Here is a 23,446-nt window from a genome sequence, read left to right as displayed (position 1 = left end):
ATCTCGATCCAAATTCACACAGTATCAAGCTTGGATATTGTGACCAAATTTGCCCCAACTGTTGTGTTCAGGGTTTGACCACTGCGGAGCACCTGGTTTATGACAGTATCTGAAACAGTCTGGATGGGGGTCCCTCATTTCTTTATTCCTTATTAAGATAATTTTTTTATATACTGTATTTGTTTTGTCTATTCTTTATTTTTAGCCCTTTATTTTGCACTTCTAGGCGTATCCAAGAAGGGCCTGTTCTCCTGTTTTTTTAAGATTATATGGGGAATCACTGAAGCCAATTAAAATTAAATATCTGCACTACCTCATTTTTCTGGCTATTCTGGCATAGAGACTGATATAAAATAATTATATTTATATAGCAATTACATTTCACCTTCACACTGCTGTACATGGTACAAAAGACCAGTGCCTGAGTCTAACAGTAAAGGGCTGCCATAACACACGACAAATAAATCTATATTTAAATGGAAAACATGATTAAGGACAGACATGCACATAATTATTTCTTCAGTTTCTTGAGAAACTTAAGGGTTAATAAATGATGAAAAAACACCCAATAAAACAAAAAGAAAATTTGAATCTCATCAGGAAAGCTCAAAATATTTGAACCCAAGGATGAGTTAGGAACAGAAACAATTAAAAGGAACCTTAAAAAATAGGCAAATCATTGCCTGCTCAAGGAATTTGAAACCTAAGCTTCTAAATAATTTCAAAATATATAAACGAACAATTTTAGAAAGGTATGTTATAAATAATGTAATTACCGAAGTACTGACTACTGAGCTGATGATACCCTGGTATTGTAAGGGCTGTAAATAATGCAATCAACACTTTATAAACTTCATGCATCCAAAGAGCTTTTCTGGATTTACCTTCATCCGGAATGCTCAATGCCAAATATTTGAAAGCCAAGGATGAGTAAGAACCGAAACATTTGAATAGGTATAACAACAAAATGGACCTAAAAAATAGCCAAATCACAATTTTACGTTCAACTTTGGCTGAGGGAGTTAAAACTTAAGTTTTCTCAATAATTTTTAAACATTTTAAAAATGGACAATTTTAGAAAACTATGTCAGTACCGAATCAAAGAACTGACTACTGAGCTGATGATACACTTCGGGACTGATTGTCCACCAGCAGGTGTATCCACCAGTGCTGTAAACAATGAAAACAACACAATATAAATTTCATGTATTCGTAATTCCTCTTTTATCATTTGGTCTCTGGTGAAAAGGTGTCTCATTGACTATCATACCACATCTTCTTATTTTCATATGAATTTTTCAGAATCAAATCAGGGATTATGTATAATCCATATGAATTTTTCAGAATCAAATCAGGGATTATGTATAATCCCTAATTTTGTAGGGATTTTGCATAATCACTAAAATCTGACATTATTTATCAATAATACAAAGATTCTCTGCTTGGTACAAATAAATCAAATACAGACAAAAAGAAATCAAATGTATTACATCTTTATGGTTTAAGCCAGGATTGTATAGTAAGAAGCCTTCTTCCTATACAAATCCTTGAACCAATAAGTGGATAGTTTTCATACCCTGTCTATTTATCAAGTCTTATTAAAGAACAGTTTTTCTGATGATATTCAGTTAAATTTTATTTAATTAAATTTTTGTTAAACCGCATTAACTCATAAAACAAATAAACTGTTTAAAACATTTTAAATTGAAATTAATTTAATACCAAAATAAATGCACAGATCATGTAATTTGCTGTAAAACAAAGGGGATGAAAGTTAAGCATAGAAATGCTGCTTATCGTCCAGAAACACAAACAGAACACATGCTTGACAGATTGAACACAATTTCGAGGGAAGCTGTGATATGATTCTGTTTGTTGATTGTGAAAAAGGGGACCCCAACAAAAACATAATGGCCATTGTTGAAAGGAGAATGTCTGACTACAACACATTATGAGTAGAAAATACACAAGGTTCAATTTAAGGTGTATGATTGACATTTTTTTAGCACCTTTAGATATTTTTTTTTTATTAAGCACTTTATTTTTCTTCAAAATGCAGTAAAATCATTATGACCTAAGGGGGGGCCTGCTCCAGTCATGTTTCGGTGCAATCTTATTAAAATTAAATCTAAGCGACCAAGAGTAAAGAAATGAGCGAGTGCAGAGATTTTGATTTTAACTAGATAAGCCAGAATAGCAAAAGGAAATTATATTTAGAAAAAAATATTTTTCATTCAATTAATTTTGTTATAAAATGATGAATTGTGTGCTCAGTTGATACAGAATGTTACAAACATGAGGCCTCTTTGGACTCAACTGTTTTGGAAATGATGATTAAATCACTTTATTTAATAATCAAACTTTCCTGCAAAATCAATTCAGTGTATTCAGTCTATGATTGTGTATTATAAATATGAAATTAATAAAATTTTAACAGTTGATAGTATTTTCAACTTTTCTGACAATATGAAATTTATGGTAATTATTTCAATAACAATAAAAAAAAATATCAGAAAGAACAGTGTAAAATATTTTTGCAGAAAATTCTTTTTAAATTTTTAATAGTGTTCTTTTTAAATATTTCTGAATTTCATAATCAATCTTTTCCGTACTAAAATAGTTCCTCTTTCATGAAATGGTTGATTAAAAAGTATTTTATTGTGTATAAATTAGTATCTTGCAGTGCACCATTCAAAACTTCAGACCAATGGCTTTGGCCTTTTTATCAGACTTTTAATCATAATTATTTACAATTTTGACTAAACTTGTAGAAAATACCTCTCTAAAATATATTCTACATAGATTAGCATTGTGTATTTGCTCACTTTTGTCATGGAAGGATTAAATTTTATGATTTCTTGTAATGAATGAACAAGCACATGTATTTGTTTACATTTGTTTCTAAATATAGCAACCAATTAGAAAGCATTATCAGCAGGCGTCGCCTCTTCATTTTAAAGGGACAAAAGATATCTTCATGTAAATATCATTGATTTACATTCATGTGTCAAAATAAACCCACCGGGGATGAAGCATTGATTAGGGTCAGAGGAATTGTATTTTATTCCGATCTATTACATAATGAGAAGCAGTAAAAATGGGTAAGTAAACGACATCTCTGAGGTAAACATACGCTACCCTTGATTATTGGAATGCATCCAAAATTGCACTGGCTCTTTCAATACTTGACAACTAAAACCGCTAAAGGGTAAACCGCAAAAATTTAAAAAATACAAATGTTATGGGGATAGTATACTATTTGAGATGTATTCCATGCATGAATGAACACAATACCACAATTCATCAATTGTGTGTTCTGTCTTAAATTATAAATACAATATAATGGATGCAGAAAAATCTATTAATTTATTCAAGACTGGACATACAAATCCAGATTATTTTCCCACATTAAAAATGATAATTTTCCCAAATTGCCATTATGGTTAGATATATTTATGTAATACAGAGCATGCACATAAGTATCTAGGGATCCTGTGTCAGTACATATGTCCTTGACTCATCACTTTCAAAACTTGTTGGTCCTAATATTGCATCATGATATAAAATGTTTATCAAATGAGCATACATGTATATAACATCATTTTATGGGGCATTATGTTCTTCTGTGTGTCCGTTCCTCCTTCTGTTCGTTTGTCCGACCATCTATGTGTCCTGATTCAGGTAAAAGTTTTTGGTGAAGATAGATTTTGATAAATACAATATAGTCCAATAAACTTGAAACTTAGTACACTTGTTCCCTATGATATGATCTTTCTAATTTTAATGCCAAATTAAGAGTTTTTACCACAATTTCAGGGTCCACTCATGACTCCACTGAACAAAGAATGTGATTGTGAGAGGGGGTGGCGTCCATGTTCTATGGACACATTCTTGTTTTAAATTGAATTCATTGCTCCACTTTTTCATGGAGACTGAAATGATGAATTATATAAAAGGACCTTAAGAGCTACGTATTCGCAGCTATATAAATAGCAATAAGATAAATTTCTTCTTCTCACTATTAAACTCACCATAGCCAAAAGTTATGAGTCACTGGACTCACTATCAAAAATCCTTAGTAAGCTTAAGAAACTCAATTCTTTACTTCCTTTTTTTTTCTATGTATAAAAAAAAATGTTTTGAAGGCATTTATGGTTGGCTTTGATTTTAACAAATTTCGTTTTTGAAGACATGTGCACTGAATTGTCAGATGTATTTTTGTTTGAAACCAATTTATTTTTTAATATGTCATGTATGTACATGTACAGTATAGGTAGAATTAACAAGTATATGATCATAATGGACCAAAATAATATTTGTGTTGATATCTTCATAATCATAAGAAACAGAAAATTCTTCACAACAAAATTTTTAAAAACCAATATCATCATGATCATGAATATGAAATACAGACCAATCTGACAATTCTTTTATTTATTAAAATCTTATTTGAACCCATAGTGAAATCCACATTCACATTATTTATAATTCAGTGAGTTTAAATTGAACTTTGTAATTCAAAGAAGATTTTATTATTAATATGTTTATTGTTACAGATCACTGATCTTTCCATGACTTATTTAGACAAAGAAAAGTAATGTGAAATGTTTAATATGTGTGACCTTTTTTATTTATAAAACTATGATTTATTTGATTCATTCGTGTCATTATATGTGTTTATTTAAAAATGATACAAATTTGCATTTTAAAGTGGGCAGCTAGAAGTCAGATATATACATGATATATATGCTTTTTCCCCATGTCAATTAAAAGCTTGAGATTGAAGTAAAAATGTTAAAGTGCTTAAACTTTTAAAAACTGTTGATTAGCCTTTAAAGATTTTGTAGATTTAATGATTCAAGGCTACATTAAAATGTTGAATGATTTGCCCTTTTTTCCATTTCTCCAGTCCATTTTTTAAAGAGTTTTTCAACATTGTTCAGGGTTAATCCACATTTTGTTGCTAGAATTTTTTTTATCAAAGGTACATGTACATATATATTGGCCAAAACTTAAAAATCTATACTAAAATCTTCTGTTTTTCCTTGAAATTTTGTGAAGTGTGATAGATAAAATAAGATTATGGAGAATTTCAAGTTTAAAAGGACGGAGGCTCCCCATGAATCAACCCTAATGTGCAAATAATGGACCTGTATAACTGGTTTGGTTTTGTGTGCACCACATTTACAATTTTACAGTGAATTCATACAAACAAAGTTTATTGTTTAAAATTTCACTGATGCCAATATTCTGTTTTAATTTCAGTTTATCAAGTAAAGAAGTCAGAACACCACCATACAGTTATAACAGAAATATACATTCCAAAGATACAGATTTTCTACAATATGATTATTTTGATTTGTAAGTAAACTTACAGCATGATCTTATTGCTTTATAAAATTGGAAGTAAAAAATGCTTCATCTTGCAATGATGAATCATAAAAGACTACTTATTTTGCAGCGTATTTTCTCCAAAATCATATTCACCACATTAAAAACTAAAAATGTATTTTGAATTTAAATAATAGTTTATGTCAAATCATGGAAGTAATATTTAGAAGGAATAACAACGACTAATTAGCATGTATTTATAGCATGCTGAGCTCTGTACTAAAGTCATACGATTTCATCCAATTATAGTCTCAGCGGTAAGACGCCTTTGGTTACTATCTGCGTTACCGCGGTTGTAAAAGGCATCTGGAATTTCTTATCAGTCACGTGGTTTTATCAAGTCCGGTAATTATAGCGCACCTGTGGGAAATCCCTAGTTTATTAATAACAAGGTAGCGCTGTATCACATAGAATATCTACCTTTAGAAAGAAATCGAATGGTGAAAAAAACTTGAAAAACGGACGAGAATTGTTCAAACTACAGCAGTTTAACATGGAAAATTGTATTTAATTTAGCATATTTTTGCTTTTTACCGTTTGTTTTAAACTGTTCTAAAAGTATTTTCCGGTTAAAAGCGGATCCCGAGTTAAACAGTTAAATACCGATGAATCGATCAGGTTTCACATGATGTTTAACAAAATAATGTAGGCAAATGTAGGCATAGATTTTTTTACTGTTGAAATATGCAAAGTTTATCGAGATTGAATGAAATAATATTTACTTTCAAGTATTCTAAATTTATGTATATGTCATAAATGTCATTGATTGCATTATTGAAACTGGACAACTAAAACGGGGATAATATTTTCGTAAATATATATTTAAAAGGTGTTTATTGTGGAATGCTTGTATTAATATAATAAGCTATACAGCAAAAAATATAACAAACCGACGAAATGGGCTTGCATCTATCTGTCTTACGGTAAATTCATTTTTACACAAATTAGTTTATGTATCAAGAACTTAAATTGAAGGATAGAACCGTTTAGAATTGTTAATAATTTAATTGACTATAAATACACGAGAGATTTTGATTTTTCGTATTTAATAAAGGGTGTCCAAACGTATTTTTTTGTACAGTCATCTTCTTAACTTTATACGGAAATGGTTTTTTAATTGTCTGTAAATTTTAAAATTGAAATGACACAACTTTGTTCTCCAATTTCGTATGTGATAGCTGTCGGTTTTAACTATTAAGTTCAAACTAACCAAAAATAGGGAAAAATTTGACTAAAATAAAAATTGAACGAATGACTCTTTTCGGCAGCGTACATCAACGGAATGTAACGAATGGACTATTCGGGTTACTTCGCATGTATATTCGACAAAAACTTGTCTGTTCGTAGTTCTCCGTGAACACGAAAATGACCGATAAGTGTCAGTGATTTGATCGATCACATGCGGAGAATAAACTTCCATGCCAGATATTGAACCAATTAACGAGTTATCGAAAGATGGGCGGTAACGCAGATGAAACCTTTGAAGTGACGACGTTGTTATTCCTTTCAATATTACTTCCATGGTCAAATCCAGCATATAATATGTAAAAAAATTATTTTGTTATTTGCAAATTTTATCCATTGTTTTCTTTGAAGTTTGGATAAAAGTGATTTTGGTGTCATGACAATAATGAATCCATTATGTTGTGTTAATTTTACAATGATATATACCTGAATCTGGAGATGTCAATGGGAACTTATTGCAATTATGTCAAATGAAATAAAATAAAATACTATCCTGCAGTTTTTATAGTGCATAGTAAAGTTAGTAAACTAAAGTTTAGTGTGGTTTCCCCTTAATACCCATTAATGTCATTAATAAGCATGTCTTATGCATGCATCCCTACTCACTGAAGTGGGGGATATTGCAATCAACATGTGTTGGTTTGTTCAACTTAAAATTTTGTTACTCTGCTTCATATGAAAAGATTAAATATTTGGTCAGGAACTAAATTAATAATGTTAGTTGTGCAGTGTTAGCAATATTCCGATCCTATAAACTGTCACTTCCTGATCATGGATAATTTGAGCATGTACATGTACAAACTAAGCATGGACTTTTTTGTTACATATTACATGTGTTACTCAGCATCTGAATCCACTTGATTAGTTTAAATATTTATAATGTCATAAATGATAAGTTAACATGGTAAGGATGTGCAATCCCTCCTTATTTAAAAATACATGTACTTTAAATTTTTGGTAAATACCTCATAACATGTGGGAGTATATACGCTTTGCATTTTATACTAAGCAGGATTCAAAGCGGAACGGTGAATTATTTAAGTGCTCCACTGGACAAGACCATGTTGACTTTTCATTCCGATGATTTCGTTTACCTGTATTCATTTGATTAACATTAAACAATCAAGATTCAAGATATGAAAACTGTCCCATAAGTACTTTTCTATAACCGTGACATTTCATAATTTTTTCAATACTTTTCTATCATCTCAATTGATATTACACAATGAAATGCAAAATCCATAACTTTGTTATTTCAACCATATAAACCCATTTACACGCTGATGAGAAAGTCTAGGCAATAATGTCATAAGATAAATTAATTCATCCATAGCGATATGGAAATGCTGTCTGATTTTATGCTTGTACATAATCATTGGCTGTTTACAGTTTATAGGATGCCAAAAGGGCGGGTAAACACATTCTCTGCAGGGTTCAATTGAAATGCAAGCGTAAGTAAAAGCCACTATTTCTATATAGGTTATTTATACCTGGATTTGCATACACACACTATCAACATTGAGTTTGTTTGATGTAGCTAAAAGAAGTTTCACTGATATACAGGTATGCAATGTGATGTGATGATTATATAATTACTTTCTATTTTTAGCATGAAGCCTACAGACTATACATATTCTAGAAGGTAAGCTGATTTAATGTCTTTTACAAGTACATTGATTATAACACCTGAGAAAAACATGTTTACTTATTCTGTTCATGCTCTGAAAGCTAAATTTGAATATTTCAGAATTTTTAAATGGTTTTTGGATTTAAATGTGTTTAAATTTTAAAAACAGATTTTATAAAAGATAAAGCTATAAATTTGAACAATCACATCAAGTGTTTTTGAAATGTCAAGATTTTTTCACAGCATGCTGGTGATAATTTGACCAGATTTAATATGGCTTATGATTTGAATATAAACAATAAATTGAAGACACTGATACATATAATTTAAAAATCAACATATTTTGGTATCAAAAATTGTTACTTTTCAATGGAAAGGTGTGGAAGAAAATCAATTTTTATCACCTACTCTGCATGTGACCTTGACCTCAAATGTGTCATTCACATCAACTCTTTGATGTATAAAAAATAGAAAGTTGAAAAGGAAGTTACATCACTGTGTATAATTAATGCATGTTTGAATGTTATGTTTAAAACTTAGCGTTACTTTAGTACAGATGAGGACAATGACGTAAAGTCAGGTATTGTATTGATTCTGATTTGTGATCTATGGATTACGTATGTTTAATCGATCTGTCTATTACTATTTGAGAATGAGATTATATTTAAAGTTGAGCATGTGTTTTTTTAACTGTTGATTGATCTTTCTATAACTTTTATGAATTTAACCTTTGTATTAGTAACAATATATGTGTATTACATGAACTGTCTGGAATGTTTAACAGGCCTTTTGTTACTCTGTTATGATTTGAATTATGATATTATCTCATTCATTCTTTATTGACACAAGTTTTTAAGTCTTTATGAATGAGTTATTTAAATCACTGTTCACACTGTAGAATGGTACGAGTATTCTTAAATCTTTGTTATGAAAGGCACATCATCTTTGATTGATGAGTACAATATGTTACATGTATATATATAAATTGACATGCTTGCCAACTACAGAAGGAAATCTGCCAGGTTTTTTGTCTTGTTGGATTATTTATATCATATACAAATGTATTTACTCTAGGTTTTCTAGGGGTAAATTCAGTAAAAAATCTCCCATTGACTTTAATGCTAATCTATGTTTGGAAATAAATTTATACCTGATTTACCTTTAGAAATTAAAAACTTTCAAATATCATTCATGAAAGTACAAATGTAGCCCTATCTTTTGCAACAATAAAAACATAGGGTCATGCGGCATTTTTGGGCATTCACATGGCCTTGTTTACAAACAATGTAGATTCGCACTGAATTCCTATACTGACCCCCATTACTTTTCAACCCTGTAGGGAAAAAAATTAGTGCATTCAGCATTTATTTTTTATTTTTTTTCAACTCTAGTTTTGATCCATCTACCAAAAAATATTTATTACAAACATTATCTACCAATCAGAAGAGCACATGTCTTCACTTTTAGACAGAAAGCTCTCCCCTAAATGGGCGGTCCCTGATGACGTATATTTATTTACTGAATTTACCCCTATAAGGGATTTTTTTACTTCTTTTCCAACTTTTTTTGTAATAAACATGTAATGTTTCCAATTTTCAAGTTCCAGTTTCAATACAACCTTCATAAATGCTCAATTTGTAAAGATAGAGCAAAATTTATACTATAGCCCATACTGCGGCCAAGGTATATTTGGTATATAAAGTTGCGCATTGACTGTTTTTAAAAGAATGGTGTAAAATACTATGTTTAATAAATATGAATTGTTTTCTGTGTTTGCTTTGACCAGTATTGCAAGTACATCTAGAAACTAAAGTCTTGGTGTACTCTAAGTTAGTTTTTTCCTTATATGGAGGTTTTTGATTAAATACCATGAAAAAACCACAAAAAGACTTTTGAAAGGCTTTTTTAAGCAGTTTCATACCAAATAAAACAACAATTATGTTTCATTATACTAAATCTGTGTTTTAATTACTTGTAAATTTCACAAAATGTCATTGACAATCACTGTGCAGAAATTCCTGTTACCCCCAACATCAGGATGGGTTCTTCGCCAAAACTAGACAGCCAGAACTGAAGTAGAAAAAAGTGCCAAATATGAAAAAATAAGATTAGGTATGACCAAACTTTACATTTTGGAGATTGAAGTAACAATTTAGAATATTTAAAAGCAATTATTTAACATAAAAATCCAATTACAAACATTTCAACACTTGTTTCATAGATGAAGGACATGTAATCATGAAAAGTTGTCTAGTATATTCTTTAAATAAAGAAACGCAATGCCTTATGTAAAAATAGATGAATACCTTCATGCGGTCAGATTATTGGAGTGTTAAAATACTAGAAAAGTGCTTATTTACCACTTGTTCTACAACTTAACATGGGGAACACAGTAAAAAAAAACACTATGTCAAAGGGAGGTAATCCATTTTTTTCATATAATTTTATACATTGTGAGGAGAAATATGTGCAAAATGTGATGTAAATGGGGAGAATATTTATGCCTTTCATTGATATCATAACTCTCAAGTGTAATTTCTATTGTTTCTTTCAATCTGGACACAAAAACTGATTTTTACCATATACTCCATGCTTCTCTCACAGTAAACTAAGTGCATCCTGTATAGCCGCAGTTAAAGATAGAAATTTGTGTAAAAAACAACTTCAAATGGTTCCAAAATTCTTCCATTACATTTACATTTACAGGAAATGAGTTTTGTGATTGTTGTGTGGCCTTGGACAAGTACAGTGAAAAAGTGCATATTTTCCTATAGGGGTAAATTCAGTAAAAAATCTCCCATTGACTTTAATGCTAATCTATGTTTGGAAATAAATTTATACCTGATTTACCTTTAGAAATTAAAAACTTTCAAATATCATTCATGAAAGTACAAATGTAGCCCTATCTTTTGCAACAATAAAAACATAGGGTCATGCGGCATTTTTGGGCATTCACATGGCCTTGTTTACAAACAATGTAGATTCGCACTGAATTCCTATACTGACCCCCATTACTTTTCAACCCTGTAGGGAAAAAAATTAGTGCATTCAGCATTTATTTTTTATTTTTTTTCAACTCTAGTTTTGATCCATCTACCAAAAAATATTTATTACAAACATTATCTACCAATCAGAAGAGCACATGTCTTCACTTTTAGACAGAAAGCTCTCCCCTAAATGGGCGGTCCCTGATGACGTATATTTATTTACTGAATTTACCCCTCTAGGAACTGAACTTAGTATATATGTTCAATCTGCTGTCCTTTCACCTTCTGGTTAGATATATACATATGGTTCACAGAATGTCAATGCTTTATCATGTTTATAAATGTGTCTATATAATAGAGGTAAAAAGTGGACAGTCAAGTATTTACACAAATAGTTCAAGGAATTGTTGATATACATGTCCCAAGCAAATCAGATTAATCTTATACATTTAAGAAATTGGTGTTGACAGATTGGTAAATTTTGTTGAATTATTGACAGATTCCTCTGTTTAAACATTTAGATGAAGAAACCCCATTGATACTTGTTGATTACTGAAGTCTTTATACCTCCTATCTCCTTCTTTTTGACAAAGAGGTCATTTTACCTTACCGATTTGCAGTTTTCCTGAAGGGAGTATTAAGTTGATAAAAATAGTCCTCTTGTTCTTAAATATAAATTTTAACACTTTGCATTTTCTGATACAATTAGACATTTATTTGTATCATCTACATGTAGATAAGATTGATGGGAAATAATGTACCATACTCGTCCATGTAAATATTACAGTAGTCTCTGTAATATATGTTTGTACGTAAAGTTTTGGCAGCACACAGAATAAACCAAAAAATGTTCTTAACATGAACTAAAACATGTTGTAGTAATTTCCATTAAAACTCTATAACTTTTAGATAACAGTTGCATTTGTCAAATTTTATCTAACGTTTATATGCTTAATTGGTCTCAATAATTTTATTTAATAGAAAAGGATTTAAAAAACGAAAATAAAAATTTAAACACTAGGTTGTTTCCTAAGAGATTTGACATTATGATGTAAAATGTTGGATTCACTCCCCCTGCAGCTTGCAATTACTTTTCAAACAACATAGTTTCACAAACACAGGTATATATTTAGGACAAATTTAAATTTGTACTTAGTAATGTAACTATATACCTAGGTAATAATTGAAGCATGTAATTTTACCTTTGGACATTTAGGATTCTCTGTGTTTCAGCTTTCACATGTGACAGGTAAAAACTTAGCATATTTAACGGACATTAGTGGACACAAATAACCATAGATTAGAGGGTACAAATATCTGAATTATTTCATTTTTACGGCTTTATGTCATTATATTACCAAATGGGAAAGCTGGAGATCAATCTGGACTCAAATAAGCTTGATCCTCACAGATACTTCAATGAATTTATATATTTATTTTTTTTATGTATATTTGAAGTACAAATTATTTTAAAAGATTAAAGCTATCTATAATGGGTTATTAAATTTCAATGGTCCAAGTAAGAGGCTTAAAAATTAAATACTCCATGAGAATTTATTTGCTTTTCATGCCAGGTATATTGAGGTCATGTATAGCCCTGAAAAATATAAAGTTTAACCTACATGTATAACATTATTTCTTGTTATGGTTTAGCTCGAATAAAAAGATGGAAAGTGTGGTGTAAACAACAATGGTAAACAAAACTCCAAAGGCATAATAGTCAACAAATTTATTCATGGGAAGTTGGGGAGGGGGGGGGGGGTATCAGCCTGTCAGGATATCAATTCACATTAAAAAATGATCATTTGTCCTTCTGTCTTTTTGTTCATTTGTTGTTCTCCAGTTTGTCCCTTTGTTTTGTCTCCTCATTCAACCTTTGTATCTGCAACAACTCCCCAATTAAAAATTATTGCATATTTCTTAAAATCAAAACCATATAATGTCATTTAGCACCTGTTATGTTGTTTTTGATATGCATTATTATTAGAGTGTCCCTAAAACAAATCATAGTCAAGTGGGGGAGGAATTCCAAGGTCAGGTATCAGATTTAGAGATTTGCTCACAGTAAATGGATCTCTAGTTCATCTTAATATTTGCTAGAAGTGCTGTAACCATGAATTAAAGACAAACAAGTCCTGTACATAGTCATAGGTGATACTATTGCATAATCCACGATAACAGCTTCATGTCTTTGAAGGACCATGATACATAAAATATCATGTACTTAAAGAATAAATCAGATAGGCATAATAAATTTTACTGGTACTTAATAAAAAAAAGGCTAATAAGTGCAAGATTGTAGATAATAACATATATCTATCTAAAATTTACATATAAACACTAAACTATTAAACTCGTAAAAGTATACTTTCTGATTTGGTTTTCTGCCAGATGTTAAATAATAAACAATTGTATAACATGTACATTTGTATGTGTATAAGTACACATTTTTAGAATTTCCTGAGGGAGTAAACCTATATTGACATATCAAACACCTTATTGTTTTATCTTCTTAATGACCACTTAATCTAGTATCACTCCCTGATATAATGGGAAGAGACAGACTTTTATCATTTTGAAAGGGAGTTACAGTATATAACTTAACGGAAATTCAGTTCCTTTGCAGAATGTTGAAAATGATTTAATACATATTTGTTTAACGATCAGCTGAAGGACATTTCTGGGTGCGAGAGTTTCTCGCTGCATTGAAGACCCATTGGTGGCCTTTGGCTGTTGTCTGCTCTATGGTCGGGTTCTTGTCTCTTTGACACATTCCCCATTTCCATTCTCATTTTTGTGACCAAGAAGACAACTTTGTATTTTAATAAAAAAAAAAATATGATATTACATATATTAATCTGAAATTTTTAAGTTTTATCTGCTTAAGTAATACTGAACAAATTCAGTGCAGTTTTTAGAGATTCATTTATAAATAAAAGATCAAATTACATGAGCAATATACTGGTATGTTTTTACGGTTCAGAGGACCCTTTGTATATTATAGTTATTTGTAATCAACAGGTGGTTACACTTTATTAAATGTTTGTAGAAAAACATAAATATTTTGCCAATTATACAAGAAATACTTCATTATTTAGATAAACTTTTGCTAGTACACATATTAAGTGGTTTGAGAACGTTACCATCTTTATGAAAACAGCAAAGAACCAATTTTATCTTTGCCATAAGTTGACTCTTTATACTTTAATGCTGTATGTATATTGAGGATCAATTTCTTTTGTAGCCCTAGCTATAGACGTAAAGTCAGCAGCGAGCATTACCAGATGCCTAACATGAAAAGGAGGCAGTTAAAAGAGGCGTATGAGAAGATGGATGACTACAGTTCAGACGAAGAAGAGGAACTATCTTATTTTACAGACGAAGAAATTATTAGTACAAGAACAAGTAAGTGTTTTCCTAAACAAATTGCCCTGCCGTAGTGGCGTGGGGTATTTAGATTTACCTTTGTCTGTCTATTATTTTCTAAATGGATGGGTCTCATATGGGAGTAAGCGTGATGCTGGATTGGGTGATTATTTGTAAACGTGACACATGAAGGAAAAAAATGTTTTGTATGAAAACGGAAAATGCAGTTGGAAGGGACATGTAAATTACAATTGTAACGGTATTATAAAAATTAATAACAATGATAAGTGGGATAATGGGTTTTGACAAAAAAGATAAGGGGGAGTCTGGATCAGACCCACCCCCTTAAATGAGACCCCCTTAATGCTCTTGAAAGAATGAGTATTGACAAACTTAGTCTTATGTCATGAAATAAAATGACAAAATGTAAATATATATATTGATATAAGTTTCTTTCTGATTTCAGTATTGAAAAATGGAATGTTGCTTAGATCTGGACACAAATTAAAAAATAAAGAGACGTTTATGGAGAAAATGAAATTACGGAGATCAATGATGTCCGGGAATGAATATGAGCCTTTGAACAAAACTAATACTGGTACTGATGTTCGATCTAGAAACAGAAGATCACTTAACATTACAAATGAGTATAGTTCATATATGGGAGGATCAGCATCAAACAGTCGAGGGACAACTATGGAGTTGAACAGTCGAGGGACAACTATGGAGTTAAACAATCGAGGGACAGCTATGGAGTCAAATAGTAGAGGTGGTAGAGGTCAGGAGTTAAATAGTAGAGGTGGTGGTAGAGGTCATACAAATCATTCCACAGATATAACAACTACTACGAGAAAAACCTTAATAGAAGATAGCTTGGAAAAAGGAATGAAAGAAATACTATCAACGAAGAAAAAGAAGAAAAAGGCAGCTGTTATCAACCATATGTATGGTAGGTTTGTACAATAGTGTGGGCGATTTACAGTTTGTAACATGAATGGTAAATTTTCCTTTGACCCTTTGGTGAGTTAACTCGGTAATTTTTAGTAGAGTGCGTTAACTGAATGATTTTTTAGTTATATCACTCTCCAATCCCGCCGTAGAGAACTTCACGTTTGAAAAGCAAAGAATGGGAGGAGCTTAAACCAGTGCATTAACTTCCATCTCAAAAGTTGTTAATGCACAGTCTAGCTCTGCCTGCTTGGGGTAGTAATAAGGGAGCAACCATTTGAACTCCAAGGGGGCTATGTCTTTTTTTTGTCTCATTAGAAATTTGTTTTTGCACAAAGCGCGATCAATCTTATTTAGTTTTTCAAAGCTATCAATCAAATTATTTTTTTCAATATTTAACACTATAAGGTATGGGGAAAATATGGATTCAGAATTTTTTTGTGTCATCTGCTTGACCAGAATAATTCTAACTCTTCATCAAATTGGGGATCATAATATCTTTTCAGAAGAATAGAAAACATATGTTTCCTTTTTATCACAACGTCCTTTGAAACTACAAGTCTTTTTTATGTTTTGATGGCAAACAATCATAGAATAAAATTTTGTGTTTGTTGAACTTAATGATTTTTATGCCCCACCTATGATAGTAGAGGGGCATTATGTTTTCTGGTCTGTGCATCCGTTCGTCCGTCTGTTCGTTCGTTCGTTCGTCCGTCTGTCCCGCTTCAGGTTAAAGTTTTTGGTCAAGGTAGTTTTTGATGAAGCTGAAGTCCAATCAACTTGAAACTTATTACACTTGTTGCTTATGATATGATCTTTCTAATTTTAAAACCAAATTAGACTTTTGACCCCAATTTCACGATCCACTGAACATAGAAAATGAAAGTGCGAATTTCAGGTTAAAGTTTTTGGTCAAGGTAGTTTTTGATGAAGCTGAAGTCCAATCAACTTGAAACTTATTACACTTGTTGCTTATGATATGATCTTTCTAATTGTAAAGCCAAATCAGACTTTTGACCCAATTTCAGGGTCCACTGAACATAGAAAATGAAAGTGGGAGTTTCAGGTTAAAGTTTTTGGTCAAGGTAGTTTTTGATGAAGTTGAAGTCCAGTCAATTTGAAACTTAGTACACATGTTCCCTATGTTATGATCTTTTTAATTTTAATGCCAAATAAGATTTTTGACCCAATTTCAGGGTCCATTGAACATGGAAAATGATAGTGCTAGTGGGGCATCTGTGTATTTTGGACACATTCTTGTTTTTTTGGAATTTATACATGTTATACGCTGATATGAAAAATCATTTTGATTTTCAATGAATGTTTTAATTGTTGCTTTTGATAAAGTGTGCATGAAATGAAATGAAATTGAATATCACAAACTATAAAGAAACCTCCTATTTAGTTGTTAATTTTAATTTTCAGATTTGTTTATCTGGCTTTCTGTTTAAAAGATGTGATTTAATTTAACAGAGTACATTTGTACATGGCAGCCATATTTTGCAGTATTTATTGATTAATCATAAAAATATTGCTACAACCATTAAACATCCATTCATAAAGTTTGACTTTTAAAAAGTTTGCAGTTAATTGGAAATGGGGAAATATGCTTGTGACTATTATTAGAACAGGGAAGTTAAATATGGGAGGCATGTCTTAACCAGGGTCAATTATAAACAATTGATATTGTGCAATTATGAATTATGTTCTACCATATGTATTTACATATTTACATTCAATTTCTAAAGGAATACTATATTTTTATATATATCCATTAGTTATGGTAGTTGACATACATGTAGCATGTTGCATATGATTATGATGATAGTCACTTGAAGACACTCTAAAGATTATACTGATAAGTTCAGCTGAAAATTTAAATCTCCTTTGTATTAAGAATAAGTTACTTATTAAACTTTAGATTAAAGTCAGGGATAATTGATAACTTTTATGTAATTTTATATTTTTCTTTCCAGGTTTGGATTCTGAAGAATTGTCAGGTCAGTTGTGTTTGTATATGTTAAATAATATAAAGAACAAGGAAATGCAAGCGCAATTTTTGAAAGAAGAATGAAAAAGACTTATCATCACAAATGATTATGAAGGTCACATGAAATTTGATATTGAACTGAGAATACATCATACTTAACTCAAAATGGACATACTAACAACTATATTAAATTCAGAAGATTTTATTTACATCTTATTCATTATCACAATTTTTCTTTAAAAAAAGATTTGTGCAAAGATGTAATTTGATGGCTATATATATAGAATTCTAATGCAACAACGTTTGTAACGTTCATTTTGATTGGATAACGTCACTTTCTTACATGGCACCAAATGACAATTGATGCTATTGGACGTACGCACACAATCGCAGACGGCATATGACAGATTTTAAATACATGTTTTAACGTTGTTTTCTGTCAGTTTCATCAGAATGGAGATAACAATATTGTATTTAAGCTCCAACGGCATCAATTTGGGATTTGATGGTCGCAAATACCCGTTTACTGTCTCTGCTAACGCATCGCCAGTAAACTTAATTTGCGACCATCAAATCCCCAATTGATGCCGTCTGAGCTTAAAGTACAATACAGTTATCTCCTAAATGTAAAACAAGCAAAATGTAAAGTGTTTAATTTTCAATACTGTCCATTTTCTTACAGAATCTGAATGGTCATTAATGAATTCAGCCTCGAACTCAGCCTCTACAGAGGACAACAGTAAATACTTTCTGAAAGGTCAAAGTTCATCTGACAGTGAAACCAGTGTTACCTCAACTGTAGTCACAACCATAATAGGTATATTTCATTTCCTTAATATATTGAAAAGAGACTTTCACTTGGATGTAGAATATATTTATGAATGCATATAATAAGCAACTACTTAATATATATAAAAAAATGTATCATAAATAATGAAAATTTTAAACATAGATGTTGATGATTGATGGCTGCTTAACATCCCAGGGCAAATTAAATGTGTATTCAGGACGAGACCAACTTTATGTTATATGGAAACCAACCCTCCTTTGTATTAGACTTGCATGCCTAGCTGGATTTCTAACCATCTACAAGGTTACTGTCTGCATAAAAACATGTCACCCTATCTGGACTCATTATTCTGGATCTCAGCAGGCCAGTCTTTGCTCTTACTCATAAATTGGGGATAGAAGCAGAGAAGCTGCTATTTCAAATTTAAAGTCTATTGTTTGACCTGGCTGGGGTTTGAACCCACAACCTCTCGCACATGAATTGAACATAAGACCGTCTAGGCGGTTTTAATGATTGATATTGCATGAATGTTAAACAAGTAAACCTGAATTTAGAATTACCGTTATTGTAAATACTATACAGGGTGTAAGGACTTAGAGGACTAATTAAAATAAACTCAAAATCTACACATCTAAAAAATGAAACTACTGATTTTTACTAATAGTGGAAACACCTTGATAAATTCACTTTGCTTGTATATGTTCATCTCATACATTTTGTAACCTTTTGTATCTTTCAGAATCAGTATCATACATAGCCAGTCCCATAGTAACACCAGTGTGGAATACAGTGGGACGACCTGCGTCAATGGTTTTATGGACTACTGTTTCATCAATTTTAAGTGTATTACATTTAGTGTTGTGGACTTCATCAGGAAAATATTTATATTCATTAGGAAAAACTGTATCAAATACATCATGGAACTTAGTGCAATATTTTATCATGCATTTCATTCTATTGGATACATGGATATTAAAAAGGTGTGTATAGTAATTTCCTGAACACAGTCTTCCAGTTTTTAATGCAGATATAAATTGACAATAATTCTTCTCTTCATAAGACATTTAAAGCACCATCTTTAATTACAAAACAGGAAAAATCACAAAAAAAGCTTTTGTGTTTATAATATTGAATTGCAACCTTATTGGTGCGAAGCAGTGCAAAATAGAAGATATATTCAAACAAAAAAATTGATTACATCTTTAAAGAATTTATTCCATACTTGCCAGATAAATTCTTTGTATGTGTATGAGGTAATCTTTGATGGTATAACATCAAATCTACTATTGGCGTGTCATAACTAAGGATTAAGCAACCATATTGAATTGCTTTAATCAACAAATGTTTTATTACTACATTAGCTCTGATGTATTATATGCTACGTACTGCCAATAAAACTACAATTGCAATTGTAAATTCCCAATTGACAGGAGCAACTCTTCAACGACAAGAGGGGGCTTCTTTGGCCCAGTGGTTTGAGTATTGGAACTACTTTATCAATAGCTACATGTAGTTAACACTGAGTTTGTGAGTTCAAATCCTGCATTTTGCAGGTGCACTCGACTCCAATCTTAATTAACTGGGATAGTCTGTTTTCTTACTGAAGACCAGTCCTTCTCTACCATGTCTACAAGCACCCCAGCTTCCTATAACAATTAAAACTGACCGCCACAAAAAGCCCAATATTGTTCAATTTATTCCTTTATTGCATTAAATGTTAAATATTTTTCAGAAGGAAGACATCAGCATGTTGTTTATGTTTACCATTGTTATTGTTGCTACCTCTCTTATTTATTGCCAGTAAGTATGATCAAAAATATGTTTCATCTCATCTTACTTATTAACCTTTTCGCGGATGAGTCCCGGTTTACCAGGATTCATGCTTCACTTTTATATTTCCAGCTCAAAACAGTGCAAACATGAGTAATCTTTCTTTGTTGAATACCCGGATGAAAGTGTAAACATGGCGCTTCCGTTTGTTGAAAACATTGTCAAAATCAGAAGAAATTTAAGGAATTTACAAGAATTTGAAATGAGGGAACATTTTTTTGAAAGAATATGGAAGAATTGAAGCCAAATTAGTATACTTTTTTTACATAAAATGTTGTTTTATGTACAAAACACTTGGAATGGACATTGTTCAGTGTAAAGAATTTGTACAGCCTTATTATATTTTTTTAATTTTGCTGTTTTGAGTTAAAAAATTACAATTTTGGGTAAAAGAGCAGAATTTTGAGAATTTCACCTAGATATGCTGAAAATTTGAATATTTTATGAAGAAAAAATTATCAAAACATGAACAAAACTGTGAACATGGTGTTAGTGAATAAACGCAATGAAATAAAGCCACAAAAAACTACAGACAAGTTTTTATTGACACTTATTATAAAGATCTCCCACTTGATTGATAGTAGCCAGGGAAGCCATCGTCTCATAGTAGCTTTTGTCTGGACAGCTATCAGTGAAAGGGTTAAAATAAAGTATCTAAAGTAGTATTGTACATGTAAGTACTACATGTACTATCTCTCACCTAATTTGAATAAGATGTAAAAAAAAAATGAGGTAAGTGCTTTTTTCATTCTCTATATTCTGCATGTCCTATTGGGCTTTATTATCAAAATAAGACCTTTTGTGTAAGTTGCAATTTGCAAGTACTAATAAGTTTTCACACTTTATTTTGAAGAATAACTTTATAACTACATAAGTTCCATGTAATGCTCTCATTGTTTAAAATATTAGCTTCATTAAATATTTGTTTTAATTGAAAACTGATTTTATAGGTAGAAGTGTGTTGCCGTTATTATCAGAATCATCAGAATCATCATGGTTATCAATATTTGCTACATCATCAAACAGGGTCATCAAAATTACAGATGTAAGTTTTCATTCTAAATGTACAACAATTTAATTCTTATCATAGGAAAACAGGAAACATTATTTTAACAGTATGTAATCCCATAACAGACTTATTTTGTATTCTAGATGTACTATAAACTTTTTTCTAATTGTTGAAGGCTGTACGGTTTATACATTTTATTGCTTACATTTGAACTTTGGTGGATAGTTGTCTCATTTGGTAATCGTACCATATTTCTTTATTTTTAAACTGATTATGACATCCTATCTCTATTCCCTTTGTGTCATATGAAAATAAGAAGATGTTTTATGATTGGAAATCAGAATACTTTCCACAAGAGACCAATTGACACAGAAATTAATAACCATAGGTCAGCATACAGCCTTCAATAATGAATAAAACCCATATCACATAGTCCGTCTATTATGTGTCTATAGTAACTGTCATGCCACAAAAAGTGGAATTTCTACAATGGCCTTTCAGACCTTCTTGAAACATGTTTTCTTTTATACCCCCGCTCTAAAAAAGTTATACTCCTGGTTTAAAAAAGTGGAGGTATACTGTTTTACCTCTGTCTGTCTGTACATCCATCAGTCAGTCCATCAGTCCATCCATCCATCCATCAGTCCGTCCTCTGTCTCATGAATATTTTTGTCACATCTTTCTAGGGAACAACATTCATGACATTACAAGGATTTCTGAAATTTGTTTTCAGGGTTTATATAAGGCAGTTATATCGTGTGATGCGTTTTCAGATTCATCTCTCAACAACTTCCTGTTTACCAAAAACTTGTATCATTTTACACATGCATAGCCAAGTTGAAAATTTTCGTCACATTTTTCTCAGGAACTATTGTATACAAATATGTTTGAGATTTGGTTTCAGTGTTGATATAAGTCATTAAACTGTGTGATGCGTTTTCAGATTCATCACTCATCATCTTCCTGTTTACCAAAAAACTTGTATAGTTTTACACAGATAGCTAAGTTGAAAATTTTTGTCACATTTTTCTCAGTAACTACTATACAAAGAATTCTGAAATTTGATTTCAGTCTTGATATATTTTAACTATACCATGTGATGCGTTTTCAGATTCATCACTCAACAGCTTCCACTTTACTGAACGTTTGAATCCTTTTACACATGATAGCCAAGTTGAAAATTTTCGTTACATTTTTCTCAGGAACTGCATGCAAAGAATTCCTGAAATTTGGCTTCAGGGTTTATATAAGTCAACTATACAGTATGATGTGTTTTTTGATTCATCACTCAACAACTTCCTGTCAAAAGAAATATTGCTGCGAGGGCATCATCAGCGACCAGTAGCTTATAGTTTTACTTGTTTATTCTATGTAAACATGATTAAGGAGACCTGAACGTGTTAAACATGATTTATATATGTTTATCATAAACATTTTGTAAGAATATATTATTTAAAGTATATATACCTTCAAGATTACAACATATATTTTCAGTCAGAGGGTTCCAGTATCAATATGGGTCATTTGGAAGCTGAAGTAAAAAGAATCATTGTACAGCTTCAGGATAATAGGAAGGTTTTATCCGAGGTTGATGTTAAGGCTATTGTACAAAGTATGTTACATCACGAAGTATCACAGCTTCGTATGAATCTATCCGGGGAACAGAATCAGCATAAAGCTACCATTGTAAGTATATATATATATGTACAAAGTTACATCAGAAAATATCATAGCTTAGCTTTGAACTTTATTGGGACATGAATCAACAACAAGGAATGCAACTAAAAGAGGATTACAAGCTGGACATAATAAATAAACATTTGTCTATTGTTTGCATATTTGATTTTCTTGTTTAAATGGGTTGCTGTTGCAATTATGTACATACACCTCAGTCCTTTTATTCATATAAAGGTGTACTACCACCATTGATTTTCCCCTATTAGTCTTTGTTAAATTTGCACTTTACAAAAAATTGTGTAGAATTTATCTTTATTTCTAATAAAGAAATACTTGGCATGAGTAAAGTTTTATCCTATCCAGTACTATAGAAAAAAAAATCACTTCATTGCATATACAAAAATAACCATCACTGGAAGTTAACCAATCAAATTTCTCCCCTTATTTAACCTGTGTACAAGATTTAGTAACCATGTAACCTCAAGTTTACCAAATATTCTATAGAAACCCCAAATAAAAAAAATTGTGCTTTGAAATAACTAAGACATATGTTTATGTAACAGAAATGTTTTACTGCAATAAAATG

The 23,446-nt window shown here is 31.0% G+C and overlaps 1 protein-coding gene across 10 annotated transcripts in view; it reads left to right on the top strand.

The window, feature by feature from the left end:
• Positions 1–23,446, top strand: part of LOC139488140 (SUN domain-containing protein 1-like) — a 45,409-nt gene that overhangs the window by 5,705 nt on the left and 16,258 nt on the right. For 3 of the 10 annotated variants that reach the window (XM_071273542.1, XM_071273545.1, XM_071273552.1), the window contains exons 2-11: positions 5,266–5,361; positions 8,246–8,278; positions 14,495–14,655; positions 15,083–15,565; positions 17,541–17,564; positions 18,237–18,371; positions 19,084–19,324; positions 20,077–20,144; positions 21,125–21,219; positions 22,678–22,869. In XM_071273542.1, the coding sequence (XP_071129643.1) occupies positions 5,266–5,361; positions 8,246–8,278; positions 14,495–14,655; positions 15,083–15,565; positions 17,541–17,564; positions 18,237–18,371; positions 19,084–19,324; positions 20,077–20,144; positions 21,125–21,219; positions 22,678–22,869 (1,528 nt within the window). The other 7 variants (XM_071273546.1, XM_071273547.1, XM_071273543.1 and 4 more) reach the window with 7 other exon arrangements.

This window comes from Mytilus edulis, chromosome 9 (assembly GCF_963676685.1).
Source record: "Mytilus edulis chromosome 9, xbMytEdul2.2, whole genome shotgun sequence".
Lineage (NCBI taxonomy): Eukaryota > Metazoa > Mollusca > Bivalvia > Mytilida > Mytilidae > Mytilus > Mytilus edulis.
The sequence above is the reverse complement of the archived record's forward strand: the minus strand, read 5'-3'. Positions and strand labels throughout refer to the sequence as shown.